Source organism: Sceloporus occidentalis, unplaced genomic scaffold, assembly GCF_023333645.1.
Source record: "Sceloporus occidentalis isolate IW3139 unplaced genomic scaffold, rSceOcc1.0.p SCAF_1, whole genome shotgun sequence".
Classification (NCBI taxonomy): domain Eukaryota; kingdom Metazoa; phylum Chordata; class Lepidosauria; order Squamata; family Phrynosomatidae; genus Sceloporus; species Sceloporus occidentalis.
In genome coordinates this window covers 72,655,216-72,674,592 of record NW_028316981.1, presented here as the reverse complement: position 1 = coordinate 72,674,592, position 19,377 = coordinate 72,655,216, and the positions used below count along the sequence as shown (strand labels likewise).

The 19,377-nt window shown below is 39.7% G+C and overlaps 1 protein-coding gene across 3 annotated transcripts in view; it reads left to right on the top strand.

Moving 5' to 3' along the window:
- TEX264 (testis expressed 264, ER-phagy receptor) overlaps positions 1 to 19,377 on the top strand; it is a 218,184-nt gene that overhangs the window by 62,096 nt on the left and 136,711 nt on the right. For all 3 annotated transcript variants that reach the window (XM_089524968.1, XM_089524958.1, XM_089524948.1), the window contains exon 3: positions 7,621 to 7,842. In XM_089524968.1, the coding sequence (XP_089381094.1) occupies positions 7,621 to 7,842 (222 nt within the window). The remainder of the gene's footprint in view (positions 1 to 7,620; positions 7,843 to 19,377) is intronic.

Sequence of the window (19,377 nt, the reverse complement as noted above, 5' to 3'; positions counted from 1 at the left end):
TGTCATTTTTATTTTCAAAATGGAAAATCAAAGTTTATTGCCTCTTATTGCTTTTCTTGTTTCTAGCAAGCCCAGGGGGCATTCAGGGTGAAACCTAATAATCAATGAGTCCTTTTTGTGAGTTGGCAGGTCTTCCTCCCATAACATTGCAATATAACATGCAGTCTACATGACTTTAATATTAGATATCTCCCTGCCCTGCACCTTTACCCTGCATGTTTTTTGTAACATTTATGGCTGACAAGGGGAACTGATGGTTCTGAAAACTGCAGTTTTTATATAAAAAAAAACTTTTTTGATTGGTCTAATAAAGATATTCTCACAATATGGGTTTTGGGACTGGTCTACAAAGCTGATACAAGGGAAATTCTAGACCCGAGAAGTGGTGCAATCTCCTTTCTGCTATTTATGGCTCTTTTTGAATGTCCAGTCCATAATATGGAAGGCATGTGACACAACCATGGAACTATGACTTTACTGGAGCTTTTGTTTTTATTTACTTATTAATGACATAGTTGCTTTTCTTTATAAATCCGTTGCCACTGTGGATGAATGGAATGAGCATCTTGTGTGTGGGAAAAAATCTATCACCTCTGCTGGTGTGTGCATCTTAGCATTTCTGTTTATATCTGCTGAGTAGGTGTATGTTACAGCCCACATAAGAGATTTTGGTGATTTTAGCTGAAACGATAAATATCCCATACTCCTCGATCATCATCATTCTTTTGGATATGGTAATCAAACACTGGATCTGCTAACCAGGCTACTCTCTAGAAACATCAGAGGAATTTCTCATTTAAGTCCTGCACAGATTGCTAATATTTTTAGAGATGAACAGTAGCAGCAGAAGAACAGATGGTGTACAAGAAAGACAAACTAAGTTGTAATTAGTATTGGCAATGAGGAAATCTGTGTTACTTCTGTGAAACAAGTAGACATACTTTTTAGGTCACCAAAGCAAATCTTCCCAACTATCTTATATTGTCCGTTCTCCCCATTTTGTGGAGTATTATAAAGTACGTATTTAGCCAATGTGGTACAATGGCTGATGTTGTTACTCCCAACCTGTGGTCCCCAAGGAAACTGTACCTCCTCCATTGACCTTTGAGATCTCTTTCTGAATTTGAGAAACCTAATGGCAATTTTGAGATTTGTCTCTTGGGTGACTTTTATGTCTTGTTTTTTTTTATGCTTTTTAATGTTTAAAATATCTATATTTTAATATCTTAATAGCATAATTGGTATGATAGCCTACAAAAGCTTTTCATTGAAAAAATAGTACCTGGTTAGTTTAACCTATAAGGTTTTGGTTTTGAGGTCCTAAACATATTGGAACCGGGGTATCTCAGATAAAAGCTTCTCCCATATAGATCTGCCACTGCAGCTGTTATCCCAAGCATTTCTGTTTGTGCCATATCCTGCAGATGTCCCCCAGAAATCAAAACTTTGCCAAATTAGATAAAATTTAGTTCAACACGACTTCTTTGTTTCCTTCAGCATTTGATCATTTATATTGTCTAAATATTGTTTTGATATTTAGCTTATGTGATAATTATGTGTTAATCTATTTTAGCTATGTTGTAATGTTATATCTGATATTTACCATCTTCAGACAGTAACAGCTGTTTGACCGTGGAATACTCTGTTTTGGAGTGTGGTGGAATCTCCTTCTTTGGAGGTCTTTAAAGAGAGGCTGGATGGCCATCTGTCAGAGATGCTTTGATTGTGTGTTCCTGCATTGAAGAGGGTTGGACTATATAGCTCTTGAGGTCTCTTCCAAATCTATGATTCCAAAATTTATATATTTATATTAGTATTTAATTGTTGTACACTGCCTGGATATGCTGTGTATGGCAGGTGGTATAAAAGTGCATGTAAATAAATGAAATAAAAATAAATCTCTATAGCTTTGCCTTTTGTTTTCACATTGCTCAGAGAAATAATGAAAATGTCATGTTTTGTACATTTTCTACCTCTCTGAAGACTGTTGCAGAGAAACTCTCTGTAGCCAGAATACTGGTTGTCTTAACAAGTTGTTTATAGAGTAACACATTATCAAGTTTCTTTTCTTCCTCCAAAAAATGAGAGAATATTTTTAGTTTTTAAAGTACAATCAAATTTTGTACCCAATAGAAGAAGCACTACTGAGCTGTGAACTTGAATAAAGCTGAATTGCTACTTGAAAGCAGTGAAAATTCTTTGAAGGCTTTGCTTCTGTTTTGATCCTTTATTAGTGGACTAATCTCTCTCCAGATTAGGGTGATTTGCAGCATCGAGAATGACTGAACTACTAGATTCAAATCCCTTTAACTTGGTGGGGAAAAAGCAATGTTTGTGTGAATGGCTAGAAAATTGCTTTTACTATTGAGGTTGTTGTCAGTTCCAGTTCTGCACAGCTCTTGTTGGTGGGGCCAACATCACATGTTGAATTATGATGAATCTTAGGAGGAAACACAAGAGGAAACTAGGCAGAGATGTTCTGCGTCTGCTGTACGATCTAGCTTTTTATGGAAACGGGAAGCAATGTTTACCCAGGATCCTGATATCTATCCCTTGTTCCACATGGCCACTTCAGAAATAAAATGACTTGGAGGAACTGCTCCTTGCTGAGCTCAGTGGCAAAGCTTAGTGGCAAAGCTTTAAGAGAAGTGTGATATACCAGATTTCCAGCCTCTTAGATGAAGACACAGATTGTTTAATTATGGTTCCAACGGGAGATTAAAGGGAAGAAGGATAGGAATGGTTCTTGTGGTCAGGCCTCACCTGGAATGCTGTGTCCAGTTCTGGGCAGCACAATTAAAAAAGGACATTGAGAAACTGGAGCGTGTCCAAAGGAGGGCAACTAAAATAGTGAAGGGTCTTCAAACCATGCCTTATGAGGAACTCCTTAGGGAGCTGAGGATGTTTAGTCTGGAGAAGAGAAGGTTAAGAGATGATATGATAGCCCTGTTTAAATACTTGAAGGGATGTCATATTGAGGAGGGAGCAAGCTTGTTTTCTGCTGCTCAAGAGAACAGGACCCGGAGCAATGGATGCAAGCTCAAGGGAAAGAGATTCCACCTCAACATTAGGAGGAACTTCCTGACAGTAAGGGCTGTTCGACAGTGGAACAAACTCCCTCAGAGTGTAGTGGAATCTCCCTCCTTGGAGGTCTTTAAACAGAGGCTGGATGGCCATCTGTCGGGGATACTTGGATTGAGAGTTCCTGCATGGCAGGGGGTTGGACTGGATGGCCTTTGTAGTCTCTTCCAACTTTACGATTCTGTGATTCTAATAGCTGCTCACCTACCTGCAGTGTTGAGCAGAAAAGTTTACTTAGGCTGCATCCACACTTCAGAAATAATCCAGTTTGACATCACTTTAACTGCCATGGCTCAGTGTTACGGAATTCTGGGAATTGTAGTTTTATTGAGATATTTAGCCATCTTTATCAGAGAGCTCTGGTGCCACAGCAAATTACAGTTTCCAGAATTCCATAGCATTGAGCCATGGCAATTAAAGTGGTGTCAAATTGGATTATCTCAGTGCAGATGCAGCTTTAGTAGAGAAACACAGTTTGAAGCTATAGTGATTACAGGTTGAGCTATTGCTAGGGCAAATCCTGTTGTTCTCATTACTCTGCTGTGAAGCCCTTGTAGCCCTACATGCCTGACTACAGTTCCCATGACTTGTGAAGTTTAGATTGAATTGCGTTTCTTGGCAGGAGTGATGTGAAGTCTGTTACTGATAAAAAGTTCCAGGGGGGTTATAGAAGGATTATAGGAGCAAATGCATGGTTTGTTTTGTCTGGTTTCTTGAAGCATGACTCCTTGGTGATTATGCTTGGTGTTCACTTTTCACATATATGCTTTGACAAATTGCCAAAGAGGATATATCTACACAGATAAGAGTCAGGTGGATCTTTTTATTGGGTGACAGAATGCCTAAATGTCATTTTTGCCATTACTGCTTCCATCTTGCATGATTAAATAGCCTGTTCTCTCACTTATAAACAGTGGGCTTTTATGGATGACATTTCACTTCTTAATGTATCGGTTCTTAAAAACTGAACAGCAGTAATATGGCAGAGAACTTTAAAAGCTGTGTTTATCTTCAAGTGCCTTACCTCTGAATAGATGAAATGGTTCATTTCCTTTTTGATTATCTAACTCGTTGAGTGCTATTTTGTTTTGCTTTGCTCTAAACTGTGGTACTGTATACTGTAGTTCATTGTTGATATTTTTGGAAAGTCAAACCTGACTCAGTTAACAGAGGGAGTCAGAGCAGTTTATATCTAGGACAGATTAAAGAAATGTGTATAGGTTTTGTTTTGATGTCTGATTCATTGGAATATTGCTTATCTGCTTTTAGTGGTATGCCCACTGCATAGCCTAACCCTGGTAAGATGTGTTTTAATAAGGTCCAGATTTACGAACTGTTGAATGTTTACAAAGATGTACTGGAAGGGAGAATTAGTTAGCTATTTAAACTAGCATGTCAGTTTCTTGATGCAATATAACAAAGTACTGAAAGCACTGTAGTTTCTTGGTGGGTTGCAAAAATGATGGGGTCAGTGCAAGAATTCCTGAGTCCATAATGGGAAAAAACACACAAAAAATGACTCAGTATGTTCTTCTTTTGAATGCAGCTTCCTGTGCTGCTGGTTTTAGTGCTAAAGTATCCAACCGTGAGCTTACAAACCTCCTAGGCAGACATTTCGTAAATAGTCCACTGAACAATATCATGGTGTGTCTTGAGTGATGTTGCCATATGTTAGGAGATGCTGGTCATAGTGGGAAAGACAAAAACAAATCTTTTTTAAATATTTCGTTTTAGGGGTAAGCTCTCTGGACCATATGAAGAAGCAAAATTATCTCTTTTATTGCTGATGTAAAAAAGGCTGGAAAACTCGTTGGGTTCACTGAGAGTTATGCGCATATCTAGTAAAGTGAAAATTGTTCCCTGATGAATGTCATCTGTATAGCCTTTTGCCTGGCTTCAGTGATGTTAGGAAAATAACAGAAATGTCGAAACCAGTGGTTCTCATCTATTTGATATGGGGAACTGGCAATTCCTTACCCACTCACCCCATGTGCCAGGGATGAGCACCACATTTGTTCCCATTGCCTATGATTTTTATTTCTTTCTTCACCAGAAACTAGCAGCCAATGGCTTAGGGACCAGCACTGGTCCAAAGAAACATCCGGGGGTCAGTAGACAATTGCTTGGGGATGAGCACTGGTCCAGGGCCCAGGACCTAGTAAAGAATAGGTCTAAATCATGTTTCCAGGTTTAGACTTGTCATTAAATAAGCAAAAATGATAAACTCTTTCATAGCATGCTGTTGAAATGTCAGTGCAGGTCTGGATGGAAGTCCTGAGGAATGTCAGGGACACACAAACAATGCACATACACATACGTGTGTGTAAATGTCACAGCACGATCAGTGGCTAGCAGGTAGAGCACTGAGCCTTTTGAATTGGCAGTAGAAGCAATGGCTGCTGTTGCTCACTTGTTGCTTCTCTCACAATAGGCAGATAATTGGCACTGGATATAATTGGTATCTCGACTGGAACTGGCATTGCTGAATAACCGATGGATCTAAAGCTACAGAAGTCAATGAAGTCTGTCACAGGAAAATGTCAACAGTCATTTTTGAGAGACATTTATTCCCCTCCTTGTTCAGATGTGGAAGTGAGATTTGTTAAATAGTAAAATCTGACCCTCAAGGTTTGGACTGGCTCCTTTGTCAAATCAGTATCTATTGTCAGGTTTTGGATCAAAAGACCAGAGATTTGGATTATTCATGAAACCTATACAGAACATAGGGTGGTTTTTTTCCAAAGGGAAGGTTACAAAAAAGCTCTTACAAAGCTTATGAAATTTAAGTAGTGGCTAGATGTAATTGTCAAAATGTATAGATGAGAATATATATAACTAGGCAATAAAAAACAGATCTTTCATACAGGTTTGGGAACAAATGGCAACTGCTCTGGGGCAAAACTATCCATTGGTAAAAGCCACAGGAATATTTTTACAGGCAACTGTTTCAGGAAATTCATTGCTGAACTTCTAAAATAGGAGTTGGCAACTATGGAAGGCTAGGACCCACATTAGGCCTTCAGGAGCCCTTGGAAGACTCCACACCACACTACATCTGCCTACAAAAATTTCCCTCAAGTGCCACAAAATGCCTTGTAGGATCTTGTTTTTAGGTTCCTCTATGCTGTTTTAGGCCCAGAAGAATTCTTTTTAATAATAGGATTTAATGTTGGTGAAGTATTTTTGTGTAGCAGGAATAGTTAATTCCAAATAAGATATTTTCTTCCAAAGTTGTAGAATAAGTATAGTACTGTATGTAATTTGTGCAGTTCCATGGGATGCTTCAGTGAGCGAAACACTGGTATTGTATAAATAGGAGATACACATTTAGCTTTATAAATAATGTTCCTGTCTTATTTTCTGAAGGGTCCTTTGCTCTGTAGGGTCTTCAGAGCCAAAGCACTATAGGAGGGTGGCTTAGGAAATCAACAAATTTCCAAGCACTCTTGCCATGCCTTTCTTCTGGTGGCAATGCACAAGGCAGGTTGTGGCTGGGGCCACCTACCACCTCCATTGTTGCAGCTGATCTTCCGCTTATGAAATGAGATCTTGGTCACTTTCCTGCATAAATGCTGGGAGGTATCAAGCTGCTCTCACAGAACCTTGAGAGAACATCTCATAGGGTTCTCTCATTGGTGGGAAAGGGAAGACAGTTTGTTTTAGGAGTTGTGCTATAGGAGCTGCATAGTGTAGTGGTTTGAGCATTGGACTATGACTCTGGCAATCAGGGCCCCCATTCAGACTACGAAAATAATCCGGTATGAATCTGGATTGAAGTCTTGTTGTTCAAAAACATCCTGAATGTACTCGATGCAGTTTTAGGAGCCCACCGCTCTGTCCTTGCTGTATTTTATTGTGTTTTTAATAGATGTTTTAATTGTAATTTGTTTAATCCTGTTTTAAGGGGGGGAATTTGGGACATAAATTTGTAAATGTGGATTTTAACATGTTGTAGCCGCTTTGATTGTCTTGTCACAGAAAAGCGGGATATAAATTTAAAAAAAAGGAGGGGCTGGCAAAACCCCCACTTAATCCGGGATATTAGATACTGTTTTCCCACCTGACTTTTCCTGAAAGATGCACATCAATCCGCATTGTCGGAGATGTGAATAATAATATTATTATAATAATAGTTTATTTATATTTTCCACCCCTCCCTAGGATCGAGGTGGGATTACATCAATAAAAATGATACAATAGTACAAAAATACGATCGATAAAGCACTAATACTGAATTAACCAACATTCCTATTAGTTCTCTAAATGGAACATTCTGTGAAAGCATCTCACTTCACATAGGGTATCATCCAGGTTTATTATGCATCACCAAAATACTGCACTAAATGAGAGTCAGACTTATACATGAATCCCAGTAAAGACAGCTCAGTGGAAAACATTTGTGGGAAATGTTTACTATCAAAGAGTTTCTGAAAGCATTTTTTGGGAAACCTGGGATTCTCTAGAACACAAGCTGAAAACCACTGTCTATCTTTTGAAGCTTTTTTATCATCTAAATCCACCCATTGTGTCTTTTCCTAGGTGGATCCAGAGAAATGCCGCTATGCTGTGGGTCGTATACTGAGTGAAGGAGAAGAGAAGCCATCAGAGGAAGTGATCCGCATGTTCCTGAAGTATGGTTTCAAGATTTTCAGCTTTCCAGCCCCTAGCCATGTAGTCATGGCAACATTCCCCTACACGACTCCTCTGTCCATCCATCTGGCTGTAAACCGTGTCCACGCAAGCCTGGACACATATATCAAGGTGAGTCTAGCTGGTCATGTAAGCTGATTTTAATGTTGTTCTCTGAGAAGTAAATGGTTTCCACTTTGCTGATATCATTGTAGAGCCTCCTTCCGTTAAAACAGGGGAAGGCAAAGCACGGCCCTAGGCTACATGAATCACACAGGGTTGTATTAGCATTCTTTACCTGCTCCCCAACTCCACTAGGATATTGGCAGGATTTTGGCATCATCTAAATTAGTGCTCCCCAAACTGTGCTCTAAGAGATTTTGGACTTCATCTCCCAGAATCACAGACTATTGGTCAACATAGCTGAGGCTTCCTGGAGCTGAAGTCCAAAATCTATTAAAGGGCACAGTTTTGGGACCACTTTTCTAAATAGTCTGTATTTATGCACTGATTAATTTTAAAAAAACAACAACTGTTTGAAAAACTGTAAACGTTTCTCTGCCCACTTCCAGTTATTTTTTTCAGTTTTTTTTTTACATGTTTCCTGTAGGGTTCAAGGGTAGGAAATTGTCCCCTATATGTTGCATATATAATATTTTTCCCTGGGATTAACTGAGCAAAGGTAGTAGATTTTGTAAAGACCCTGAACTAGGGTTGGATTTATTTGTTGTTAACTTAGGTGCTGTGCAGACCAGCCATTAAGGCCAGCCTGGGGGCGGAGTTGGGGCATGGTGTCCATATGATGCATGTTCTGACTCCGCCCCCAGGGTGACGTGACGCTGCACACTGCTCCACACGGTGCATGGCATCACGGCACTCCTCTGGCGCTGCATCCACATGATGCAGTGCCAAAGGAGCACCTTAAAGCTGCAGCGCTGCGTCAATTGAGTCCTTTCCAAGGTGCAAAAGGAGCCGCTTTTTGCGGCTTCTTTTTGCACCCTGGAAAAGCCAGATCAGGGCTGTGGTGTGTTGTTGCCATGGCCCCAATCCAGCACAGCTGGAGGTGGCCCTTAAAGGAGGTCTGCACAGCCTGTCAGTTTGACATAACCTTGTATTTTTTGCTTGTAATCTCTTACAATGGAAGAACTTTATTTAACCATCCCTCTAGCTATCTCAAGAAAGTCAGGGGTGATTTCTTGCTAAATATGTTTGAAACAGAAAGTTGTTTAGATTCATAATATTATATCTTTCTTCAGAGATTTCCCAGTGTGAGATTGAAAGGGCTGTGTGTGAGGGGGAACCAAGCCTATGTGTTCTTGTTTTAAAGGAGTGTATTCAGTCTTCCACATACCTTCTGAACATTACAAACATTTTCATTCATCGCTTCCCAGATACAGTAGAGAATAGCTGATTCTTATCTCCTGTCAAGCCAATTCCCTATCACAAACTTTTAACATTAAAAAGCACATCACTAAAATCTTATTGACCCTCACCAAAACATTTGCTCCTATTCCCTTGTAGCCTGTGATAATGTACTGAGGTCTTCAGATGTTTGTCTCTGTCTTTGCAAAAAGTTGCCATTCAGTTATTTGATTTATTTCCTATCTCAGATATGAGTGTAGTTGAATGGAAATATTTTGGGAAAAAGTTACTTCATTTGACAGGGAAAAGGCCAAGATCTTACATACGTACATAACTTTACAGTGGAGTTCTGTGTCCTCCCACCACCCAGCAGCTGTCAAAATTTAAAATATGCCCCTGCTACTGTCACTTATCTGTGGGGAGGGTGGTGTAGTGGTTTGGATGTTGGACTTGGATTCCCTGCTCAGTTGTGGAAACCCACTGGTGACCTTGGGCAAGTTACACTCTCTCAGCCTCAGAGGAGGGTAAAAGCAAACCGCTTCTGAATAAATCTTGCCATGAAAACTACATAATAAATTTTCTGTAGGGTCACCATAAGTTGGAAATTACTTGAAGGCATATATCATGATAACAACAAGAGAGGATGGGGGAAGCAACTCAGACCATGGGGAACCAGCTGGTCTGTTTGGTGTCTGTGAGGGTAGGGGAAATGAGAGTGTCCTCAAATGGAGTGCAATCACTTTTCCCCTCCCCCAAGACCTCAAAGCAGCTGGATCTTTGTGGTATGAATTGCCTCTCCATCTCCTTTCCCTCCCCTGTTAAGAAAGAGTAGTAGCAGCTCATTCGGGGGCTTGCCAATTGCCAAGCATGGAAGGTTTTTTGATGGAGTGCAAATGTAAGAGACTAGCCCTCTACACTCTGTCCAAAAAGGGATTGCACGCACATAAATCAGTAACAGGATAGCAGCCAATGATTGTGTAAAGGCAGAAGGGTAGTATACAGTAATTCAATTAAATAAATAGTTTAACCATTGCCATTCCCAGGGACCTCCCTGCATAATTTAGAATGCAATTAATGTTGAGGGCAAAGGAACAGTTAACAATCACCATGGAATGCAATGTACTTCATTGCTAATTAAAAAAAAGTTAAGTCACAAGTGAGAAAATTCTTATTCCTGGCTAATGTATAAAAAATTAATATTCTCCTTTTCCCTTGTGTTTTAAGCAGAGGTCTTAACATAGTTGATTATATGATAGCTATATATATATATGCAACGTATGGAGTGAAAGGGTTACTTTCACACAAGGATTTATTGTGGAACTGTCATGACTTATTTACTCACAATTTATAAGGGATCCACATGATGTTGTAATTATATTGGTAATCCTTCATTGTTTTTCCAGTGCTGTTTCTGCACATTAAAAATAAAAGAGAGAGAAACTTTTTTGAGAAGGAGAGTAGAGTAATGCAACAGAGTTTCTTAAAAAGATTTGTAGTTTGATATGGGTAGGGATGTGAGTACGCATGTGGAACACCACATGTTTATTTTTGCAGCAGATATCATTTTTTCACCAGTTTTTTTAAATCTAAAAACTATCTTTTAGGTAGCGCTAAACCATTTTCCCCAAGTATATTTAAATAAATAAATAAATAAATAAATAAATAAATAAAATAAAGATGATGATGATGATGGAATACCATGTAAATGAAGTTGTGCTATACCTTATAATGGTGTATTTGAATACTGTACATATATTTGACTGTAAGCTGACCTCATGTATAAGTAGAGGGCACACTTTGGGGCCAAAATTTTGGAGCTTGGTATGACCCATGAATAATTTGAGGGTAAAACTTAAAGGCATACAACAGAAGATGTAAAGAATGAAACAAATGAAAATGATGCCAAAGAGCTTACAAAATTCCAACAGACATAACTATTTGTGCTCACCTTAAAGGCTGGATGAATGAGGAGGAGACTACAATAAATGGTGGCTGTATGATGTGTGTGTGAGGTAAACAGGAGCAGGCAGGGCTAAAAAAATGTGCACATGTCCAAAAGGATGCAGAGGCAAAGCAAAGAAAATAGTGACTTTGGGGCTCAACAGATGGACAGGAAGGGGTGGCGAGATGCCCCAGATTGTTGCCATGGCAACCACACACCACGACAGCTCTAGTCTCTCTCTCTCACGATAAAAAAGAAGCTGCTAAAAGCAGCTTCCTGGAAGGGGCGCAATTATGGTGATCACGCGCCATGATGATGCCCCTTCTGTGGAGCACTGTTTGGGCATGCCGATGCCCATACGTCATCATGGCACAGCCTGTGTGAACAGGCACGCACCAACATGGCACATGGGCGGTGAAGGTACACAGCTGGGTGCATGTGGATGCCCAGCCCTACTTAGTCGTACCTTCAGCCCCAGGCCAGCACAAAGTGCTGGTCTGTTTAGGGCAGGGGTAGGCAACCCTTTTGAGCCAGGGGCCGGGTTGCTGTCCCTCAGACAACTGGGGGGCCGAAGCCAAAAAATAAATAATTTTTTAAAAATTAAATAAATAAATAAACCGGGACAAATGTAGGACAAAATTTTCAAATGGAGGGCACTTTTTAAATAAAAAATGGAGGACACGTGAAAAAATTTGCTGATTTTTTAAAAAATGTTAAGATAAATGCATGTTTCTGAGGCTTCTATAGACAATTGCCCCACCATGCCCCTTGCATGAGACGCCAAAGGCCCCGGCTGGGGCTGGTCCCAAGGCCTTGCCGGGCCGCATCCTGCCCGCGGGCCGCAGGTTGCCTACCCCTGGTTTAGGGCCTATGTTAGCAGTGATACAGTGGACCCTTGTTATATGCTGGGGTTTGGTTCCAAGATCCCCCATGGATAACAAATCCATGGATGCTTAAGTCCCATTCAACATAATGACATAGCAAAACAGTGTCCCTTATAAAAATGGAAAATCAAGGTTTGATATTTGAAATTTTTACTTTTTTGAACATTTTCACACCATGAATGCTTGAATCAGTGTATAAAAAATCCATATATAAGGGCTTACTGTAATAGCCTTTAACTTTAATGTGATAACTTTGTCTGATTTTAACCCAGAAAAGCTGATAAACATACACAAATGTCTTCAAAGACAGATTCCTCTCAGCATTCCTTTGGTGGAAAAGCCAACGAGCTGCCACCACTGCCATTTTCACACACAGTCATTCGAAAAGGCCAGAAGCCATACCATGATAGGGAGATTAGAAGGGTCAGTGCTTCTTTTAGGTTCTCGTAGGACAGACTAAGCTCTTGCCTTTCACTACTCTACTTGGAGAAGGGCGTGGTTCCTTTTTTGACAAAAGTATAGTATTTACATTGACCCATGGGTAAGTCAACCCAAGTTTTTGGGGTCAATTTTTTTACTAAAATTTCTAGACTTACACATGACTATATAAAGTATACAATTTTTTTTTTAAATGGTGGCTAAACGATCTCCACAGTCACTGCTGTTTTGGTAAAATGCTAATCATGGTGACATGAATGTCTATCTCATTTTTTTAAAAAGTAGCACTATATCACTATAATGCTACTTTAAAAATGGTATTGTAGCATTATAAAGGTGTATTATACCATGTAGGAGACCAAATGTGGTGTGGTTGCTTTTGGACTAGGAGACAACAGTTTTTGAATCCCCTCCTTGACATGATAACCCACTGGGTGACCTTGGACAAATCACAATCTCAGCCTCAGAGGAAGGCAAAGTCACCCCCCCCCCCCCCCCGAACAAATCTTGACAAGAAAACCACTTAAGTTTGCATTAGGGTTGACATAAATCAGTAACAGTACAATGGGTAGGTGAAAAATCAGAGTTCCAATAAACAGATCAGTCCGGACAGCATCTAACCTGGGAACAGGGAACCCATGGCAGAGACTGTAATTCTGTAGAGGAAGCTTGTGGCCTAAAAAGATGGGACAGAGATGGGATATCATTTGCCCATTGCATATCTCTAATGCAATAAAAAGAAAGATTGGTTCAGTCTGTCACTGGAACTCTGCATTAGTGATAGGAAGATTTCATCTGCTGAGAATTCTAGGAAAGGTTTTGGAATATCCATAATTATTTTGCAGAGAATTACAGGGCCTTGCCATAATAATAATAATAATAATAATAATAATAATAATAATAATAATAATAATAATAGATTTATTTATAGCCCGCCCAATCATGAGGAATCCTGGCAGGTTACAACAGTAAAAATTCATTAGAAATACAATAAAATGCAAAATTAATCCCTTCTCAACCCCCCATCCCAATTATAAAACTACAATATAAGATAATCACAATTTAAAAACACTAAAATATAATAGGAGAAAAATTGGGGAAAATTGGGCGGATAGAGAGACATTGATCACGATCGAATCATATTCGGGGATCCTTTACCCGGATGGTACAACTCTGTAGCTATGCACTTCACGAGAGATAAAATGGCTTGGGGGGAAATGGGAGGAAATTGGCAGGGGAGGGGGAGGGAAATAGGATTTCACCCCATTTTTATTCCTGGAAAAAACTGATTTTTTTAAAAAACAACACCATGGATTGGAATATATTTCTCTTAAAATGATGAATAAAATGTTTTAAACCATGTGCCCATGTATTTATTCTCCCAAAATTATTTATAAAAACTATCTAATTTTATAGTTTGGGAGGGAGGGTTAGGTCAGGGTTTTGTGAGTTTTATTGTTTTTATATTGTGTATCATAAACTCTGTTGTTACCCGCCTCGACCCCCAAACGGAAGAGGTAGGATATAAATAAATATTTTATTATTATTATTATTTATCTACCACGTAAACATTTATGTAAGACAGTGGTTCTCAAAAGTGGGACGGGACCCCCAATGTTGTTTTTTTTTGGGGGGGGGGACAGGTGCAAGACTTGAAGGTTCTGATCCTTCCTCCTCCTCTTCCTCCTTTTCCCAAACTTTTTTATGTATAAAATTTACACATGTGTTGAGCTGAATATTGAATTAATTTAAATAAAACTGTTTTAATTTGTTGAATGATGTTTTTCTTATACAGTGTTAAAATATGAATATACATCAATGTGCAAATGAAAATATGCACACTAACAAAATATTGTTATTCATATACTGTACTATGTTGAGTAGGGAGGGGTGCAACATCTGCATATAAATGTAGGGGGGGCAAGGGTAAAAAGTCTGAGTACTACTGATGTAAGGCATTGAATCTCTGCACAATCATTTAAACCCATAGAGTGATCCTGGGCAAATTATACTTTCTCAGCATTAAGAAAAGGCAAAATCAAACCTCCTTTGAATAAATCTTGCCAAAAAGACTCCGAGGGCAGGAAAAACAGATGGGCAGGAAAACTAGGCTGATTCTAGTTTTTACAAAAGCAGGGAATGCTTGTCCAACTCTGAAGGCCGTCTGCACTAGGCAGCTTGAAGCTGCAGCGCCCAGTTATTTCCCCCATCCCCCCACCATGTATGTATACCATTGCATGAACACTGTGCAATATATTGTGTAATTGTTGCTGTTCTGTGCCTTCAAATTGACCACCAGCCAGCTCCCTCCTTCCACCCAGCTGCCATCCCATTGGACACTCCCTGTGACCGACCACACAGTTGCATGTGCAAACTGTTCAGTGTATCGGTGTATCCAGTGACACACTGGCAAAACAGACTCATGGAGGCCTTTCATACATACCCTCTTTACCCCCCTTCTCCCCATGCCCCCCTGTTGGACTGTCTGGTTTGTGTATATTGTAATTACATCTGTTGCATTGTTGGCGACCTGCCATGTTTGTCATACTTGGCATTTTTGCTTTTCTTCATTCCTAAATTCACGCCATGTTGATTATATACATTTTCTGAGTTGAGGTGTAGTGCCAGAGCTTCTTTTTTGCTCAAGTTTTTAGGCCTGGAGTGTGGCTTTGTGTCGTATGATGTCTAAACAGCTTGGCTTCAAGTCGTTTTGAAGCTGCTTTATTTTGCCAGTGTGAACCACCCCCAAGTGAAGCTTGCCATAAGTTGGAGTCAATATGAAGGCACAGAACAGCAACAATTACATAATATATTGTGATTATACTAATAATTTAAAAAAAAATTCTTTAGGTCACTGACATCAGCAACTTAGGCAGATTTTAGGGTTTAATTTTATTTATTTCATTGTTAAAACATCCCTCCCTTTAGCTTGAGCCTGTATGAAAATCTCACCTATCAGAAGAGCATTAAGGGCACTGGAGTGAACAAAACATAGTGGTATGTATACAGAAAATACATAATGTCTTCTGATAATGTGGAAATTCATTTATAATTCCCTATCCAGCCATTTGTAGGAAGACACCCATGGAAGAGCAAAAATTACAGTGAGTCCAAATTATTCGCCTTGTGATTTGCAGCTGGATCTAAAATGGTAGCAGTTCAGATATAATTACCTTGCTTACTGAAAAGATGCATTTGGTTGCAAATATTTTTGTTTATTCCTTTGGCATACTTGTTAATGCCAAATGTTGGCTAACAATCCCATCCTTATGGAAATCTCTGAAATAATGGCTCTATTCTGCTTGGTGCTATTCTGAGACTTAATGATTGAGCATTAGCACATGACTCCATGATCTGTGCTGGAGCTCATGCTGTAAGCACCTTGGATATCTTTCGCTTGAAGGTGGATTGATTTGAAGTGTAGGTTTTAGAAGATGGCAGAAATATGGACAATGTTGAAGCCTGGTATATTTCTGTGTTAGTAGTTTTGTCTTCCTTTGGGCAGGTGGTCCTATAATACTCTTAACAGACAAAATTTCTGGGTTTGCAAGGTGACTGGATGCAGTTGTAGCATTCAACTACTTGTGTTTTTGTCTCTGATTGGGTAAATCTTCAAGCTTTGCGGTACCTTGTGTTAGATAACATAAATGGTAGATAGGGGGAGAAGGAAAACAGAGTAATTTGCTAAATGTACGTTTGCTTTATGGTGCAGAGATGACATTTTGATGCTCTAGGAAAGGTCCTGGAGAGCGCATCTGTCACACAAACAGTGAAAACATTAAAGCTAAAAAGAGAGCTACGGATTGTGCTAGGAGCACCTGGTAGCTTTTTAATGGGAGCTGCTTTTCTAGAGTTTTAAAAATAAATGCAAAATCCAGGTTGTTTGTCTTTTTTTTCAAACTGAATGAAAAATTTTATTTTTTATTTTAGCTGAAACTTCCCTCTTTTAAGCAGCAAGACAGGGATCTCAGATAAATGTTTACCAAGCTTATGATTGCTTTGTGTGTGCCTGTATACTTCTCTTGGGAACTGAAACTGGATTTTTTCCAGCAGATTTCAGTCACTGAGTTCTGTGAGGCAGCACAAGATGAGAATAGGAAAGAGTGAGACAGGTTGAGACTGATGTGACATAACCACTCTGTGGGGCATAGTAGAGGTTTTTGGGTGAAACATATTGGAGTCTCTTAGTTAGCTGTTTGTCATTTGACACCTGTCCTTCAGTAAATATTAAAGAAAAGTGGTATGTTTTCTGCATTTTATAGATGTACCACCGAAACACAGACTTTTGAAATTATATGTGTGAGAAAGAATGACTGAAACTAGCTACATGGTCCTGTGTGTGTGGATCTGAGCGTTATCCTGTTCATCCAACCATGATAGTAATGAATGAAGTAGAGATTAACGACTGAGGAAAAGACTATTTGTTGTTTTAGGAGTGTTTTCTTCACCACCTTCTAGTTTTCTACATCACCTTCCTGAAGAAAATACTAGAGTTGGACAAATCCAAGGCAGCTGGTTACCCAGACTTCTAAAAATTCCAAGTCATGTAATATGCATTATCTCTGCTCTATAGAATAGCTCCAGAACTTGCTTGGAGAAACTGCTGGTCTAAAGCTGTCCAGTCATTGTGTGCTTAAATCACTTTTCAAACACAGAATGAAATAGGAGTCTAGAACCTCAGTTTCTCTGTCTGGTAGACAGGCTAAAGCTTCTGTAGTGAACACATTTGATATAAATAGTGAGAGCCTGGCCACTTGTTGATGACTATTCAACAGAATGGTAATTTCTTCCTGCTGCACATCTGTCTCCTACATCATCAGCCTAGTGTAGCTAGTCTTTTCCATAAGTGGTCATACTTTTTAAGTCAAGTAAAGTCAAATATGAGAGACACACATAACAGAATGAGTCTCTCTCATACTTGACAGTACTTTTGTAGCTCCCCCCACCCCACCTTTACACAGTCTTATCTTCTGCCTGTTGAATAGGGAGACAGATTGAAGTTTTGTCTGGCTTGGCAAACCCATCTTTTCCACTTCTGCCACAGATTTTCACTATCTTTAGTACTTTATTTTCCATGTTGACAGTGGTGTCATTAGAGTTGGTGACACCCTGTTGTGGTAATGCAAGTTGTAATTTTCAGGCTCAGAGGCAATGTTCCCTGAGGTGGAGATTGAGCTGTTGTGGAAGAGAAAGGCTCCTATCTACTTGTTGCCAATGGCTGGTGAACTGGAGAACCCAGAGGGTCTTTCAGAGTCCCAGGTTGTTCCAGTCTACTTGCCTTGTTTGCAAGTCCTGAAGGGGCCCAGGTGCCATTCAGCAATGGCAGAAGGCCTCCAGAGGTTTGCTGTGGGATGCTGACATCATTCCAGCTGGGTTCCTTGTTGCCTTTGTGTGGGTGTAGACAAGATCTTTTCCGGGACCTTCAATCTCTGGGAGTCCTTGTCTACCTGTGGAAAGACTTGGCAATACACTCTACAACAGAAGGCAGACATCCCCCTCTGAGGTGTCACCCGGTGCAGTTCGCACCTCTGCATCCCCTCTAGAAACACTCCTGCTATTGATATGGATTTTTGGAGTTTGGTTACACCGTGTATATATATATATATATATATATATATATATATATATAGAGAGAGAGAGAGAGAGAGAGAGAGAGAGAACTGTCTTTTTGCTAAAGTATTTACACTGGTTAACAGATTAATAGTGAAACAAATAAACATAATAAGTAAGCAGGAAAATGGTAAATGGGAATGTTATGTCTGATCCTTTACAGTGTCTTCGAGAAATGAAAATATGACTTCCTTAGCCTGGAATCCTTCTCTTTTTAAAAATATGTCTCCAGTCTTGGTGAGACTTCCTTTTATAGATATCCGAAGGACCTTTTTACCTACTCACTTGCTTCCCTTTTATTTTTCTTGTCTCTAAAGCATTTTCAGACCCAACATCCTCAACATAACTGCATCGCTGGATTTGATTTGTGTTTCCTGACAGGGTTTGCCTGCTTCTTGGCCTGTGTTAACTTGGTTTGCATGCAGATATGACACAGAGAGACTGGAACTTTAGTGGTATCATTTCCATTTTATAAAATCATTTGGATTCTTTTTAGAAAGGGATTGTTGATTTTTATCATGTCTGTGGACATATATGGTATAAGAAAGAAAATACAAGTAGTTTTCATGCCTCTGTTGGTTGGGGAAGAAGAGGGGAGCCATCTTGGAAGAACTGTCCACCTGCAATCTTCTTTTTTCTTTTCCAGAGCAGCCAGTTCTGCCAGTGCTTCTTGTTCAGGGTGACCAGAGGTCTTAACCGCAAGGCACTGCAAAATGAAAAATATCAGATATTACAAAATAAAAGCTAGAAACACTAATATAAATTCATTTCGTATGGTTTATTTACAGCCCTATTGCCTATAAAGGTCAAAAGTATAGGTTTTCCCATGACATGAATGTCTAGTTATTACCGCCTGTAGGGGCGGTGCTCATCTCCGTTTCTAAGCTGAAGAGCCAGCATTGTCTGACGACTACTCCAGCAGGCACTTGGCCAGCATGACTAAACCGAACGCTGGTTACCTTCCCACTGGAGTGGTACCTATCCATCTACTTTCATTTGCATGCTTTCGAACTGCTAGGTTGGCAGAAGCTGGGACTAGTGACAGGAGCTCAGCCCATCACATGGCACCTAGGCCTTGAACTGCCAACCTTCCGACCTTCCAATTCTCAGAATTGGCATCTTAACCACTAGGCCACCGCATTCCACTGTATTACCTATACTATATTTCATTATGTACTTAACCATATTTATCTGATGAACGTATCTATGTTAAAAATGCTTTGTTGGCTTGCAATATATTTATAGAACTCTTCTCAGTCATGCTTGAAATGGAGAACATTTTGGAATTCCTCCCAGACAGAAGCACAAAATGTAGGATGTGTCCTGGAAAAGGAGAACGTTTGGTCACCCTGTTCTTGTCTCTGGTGTGAAATTCCATCTCCTTCTTTCCTTCAGTTGCTTTTTAAAATATGTGTCAGTTTGACAGGGCAG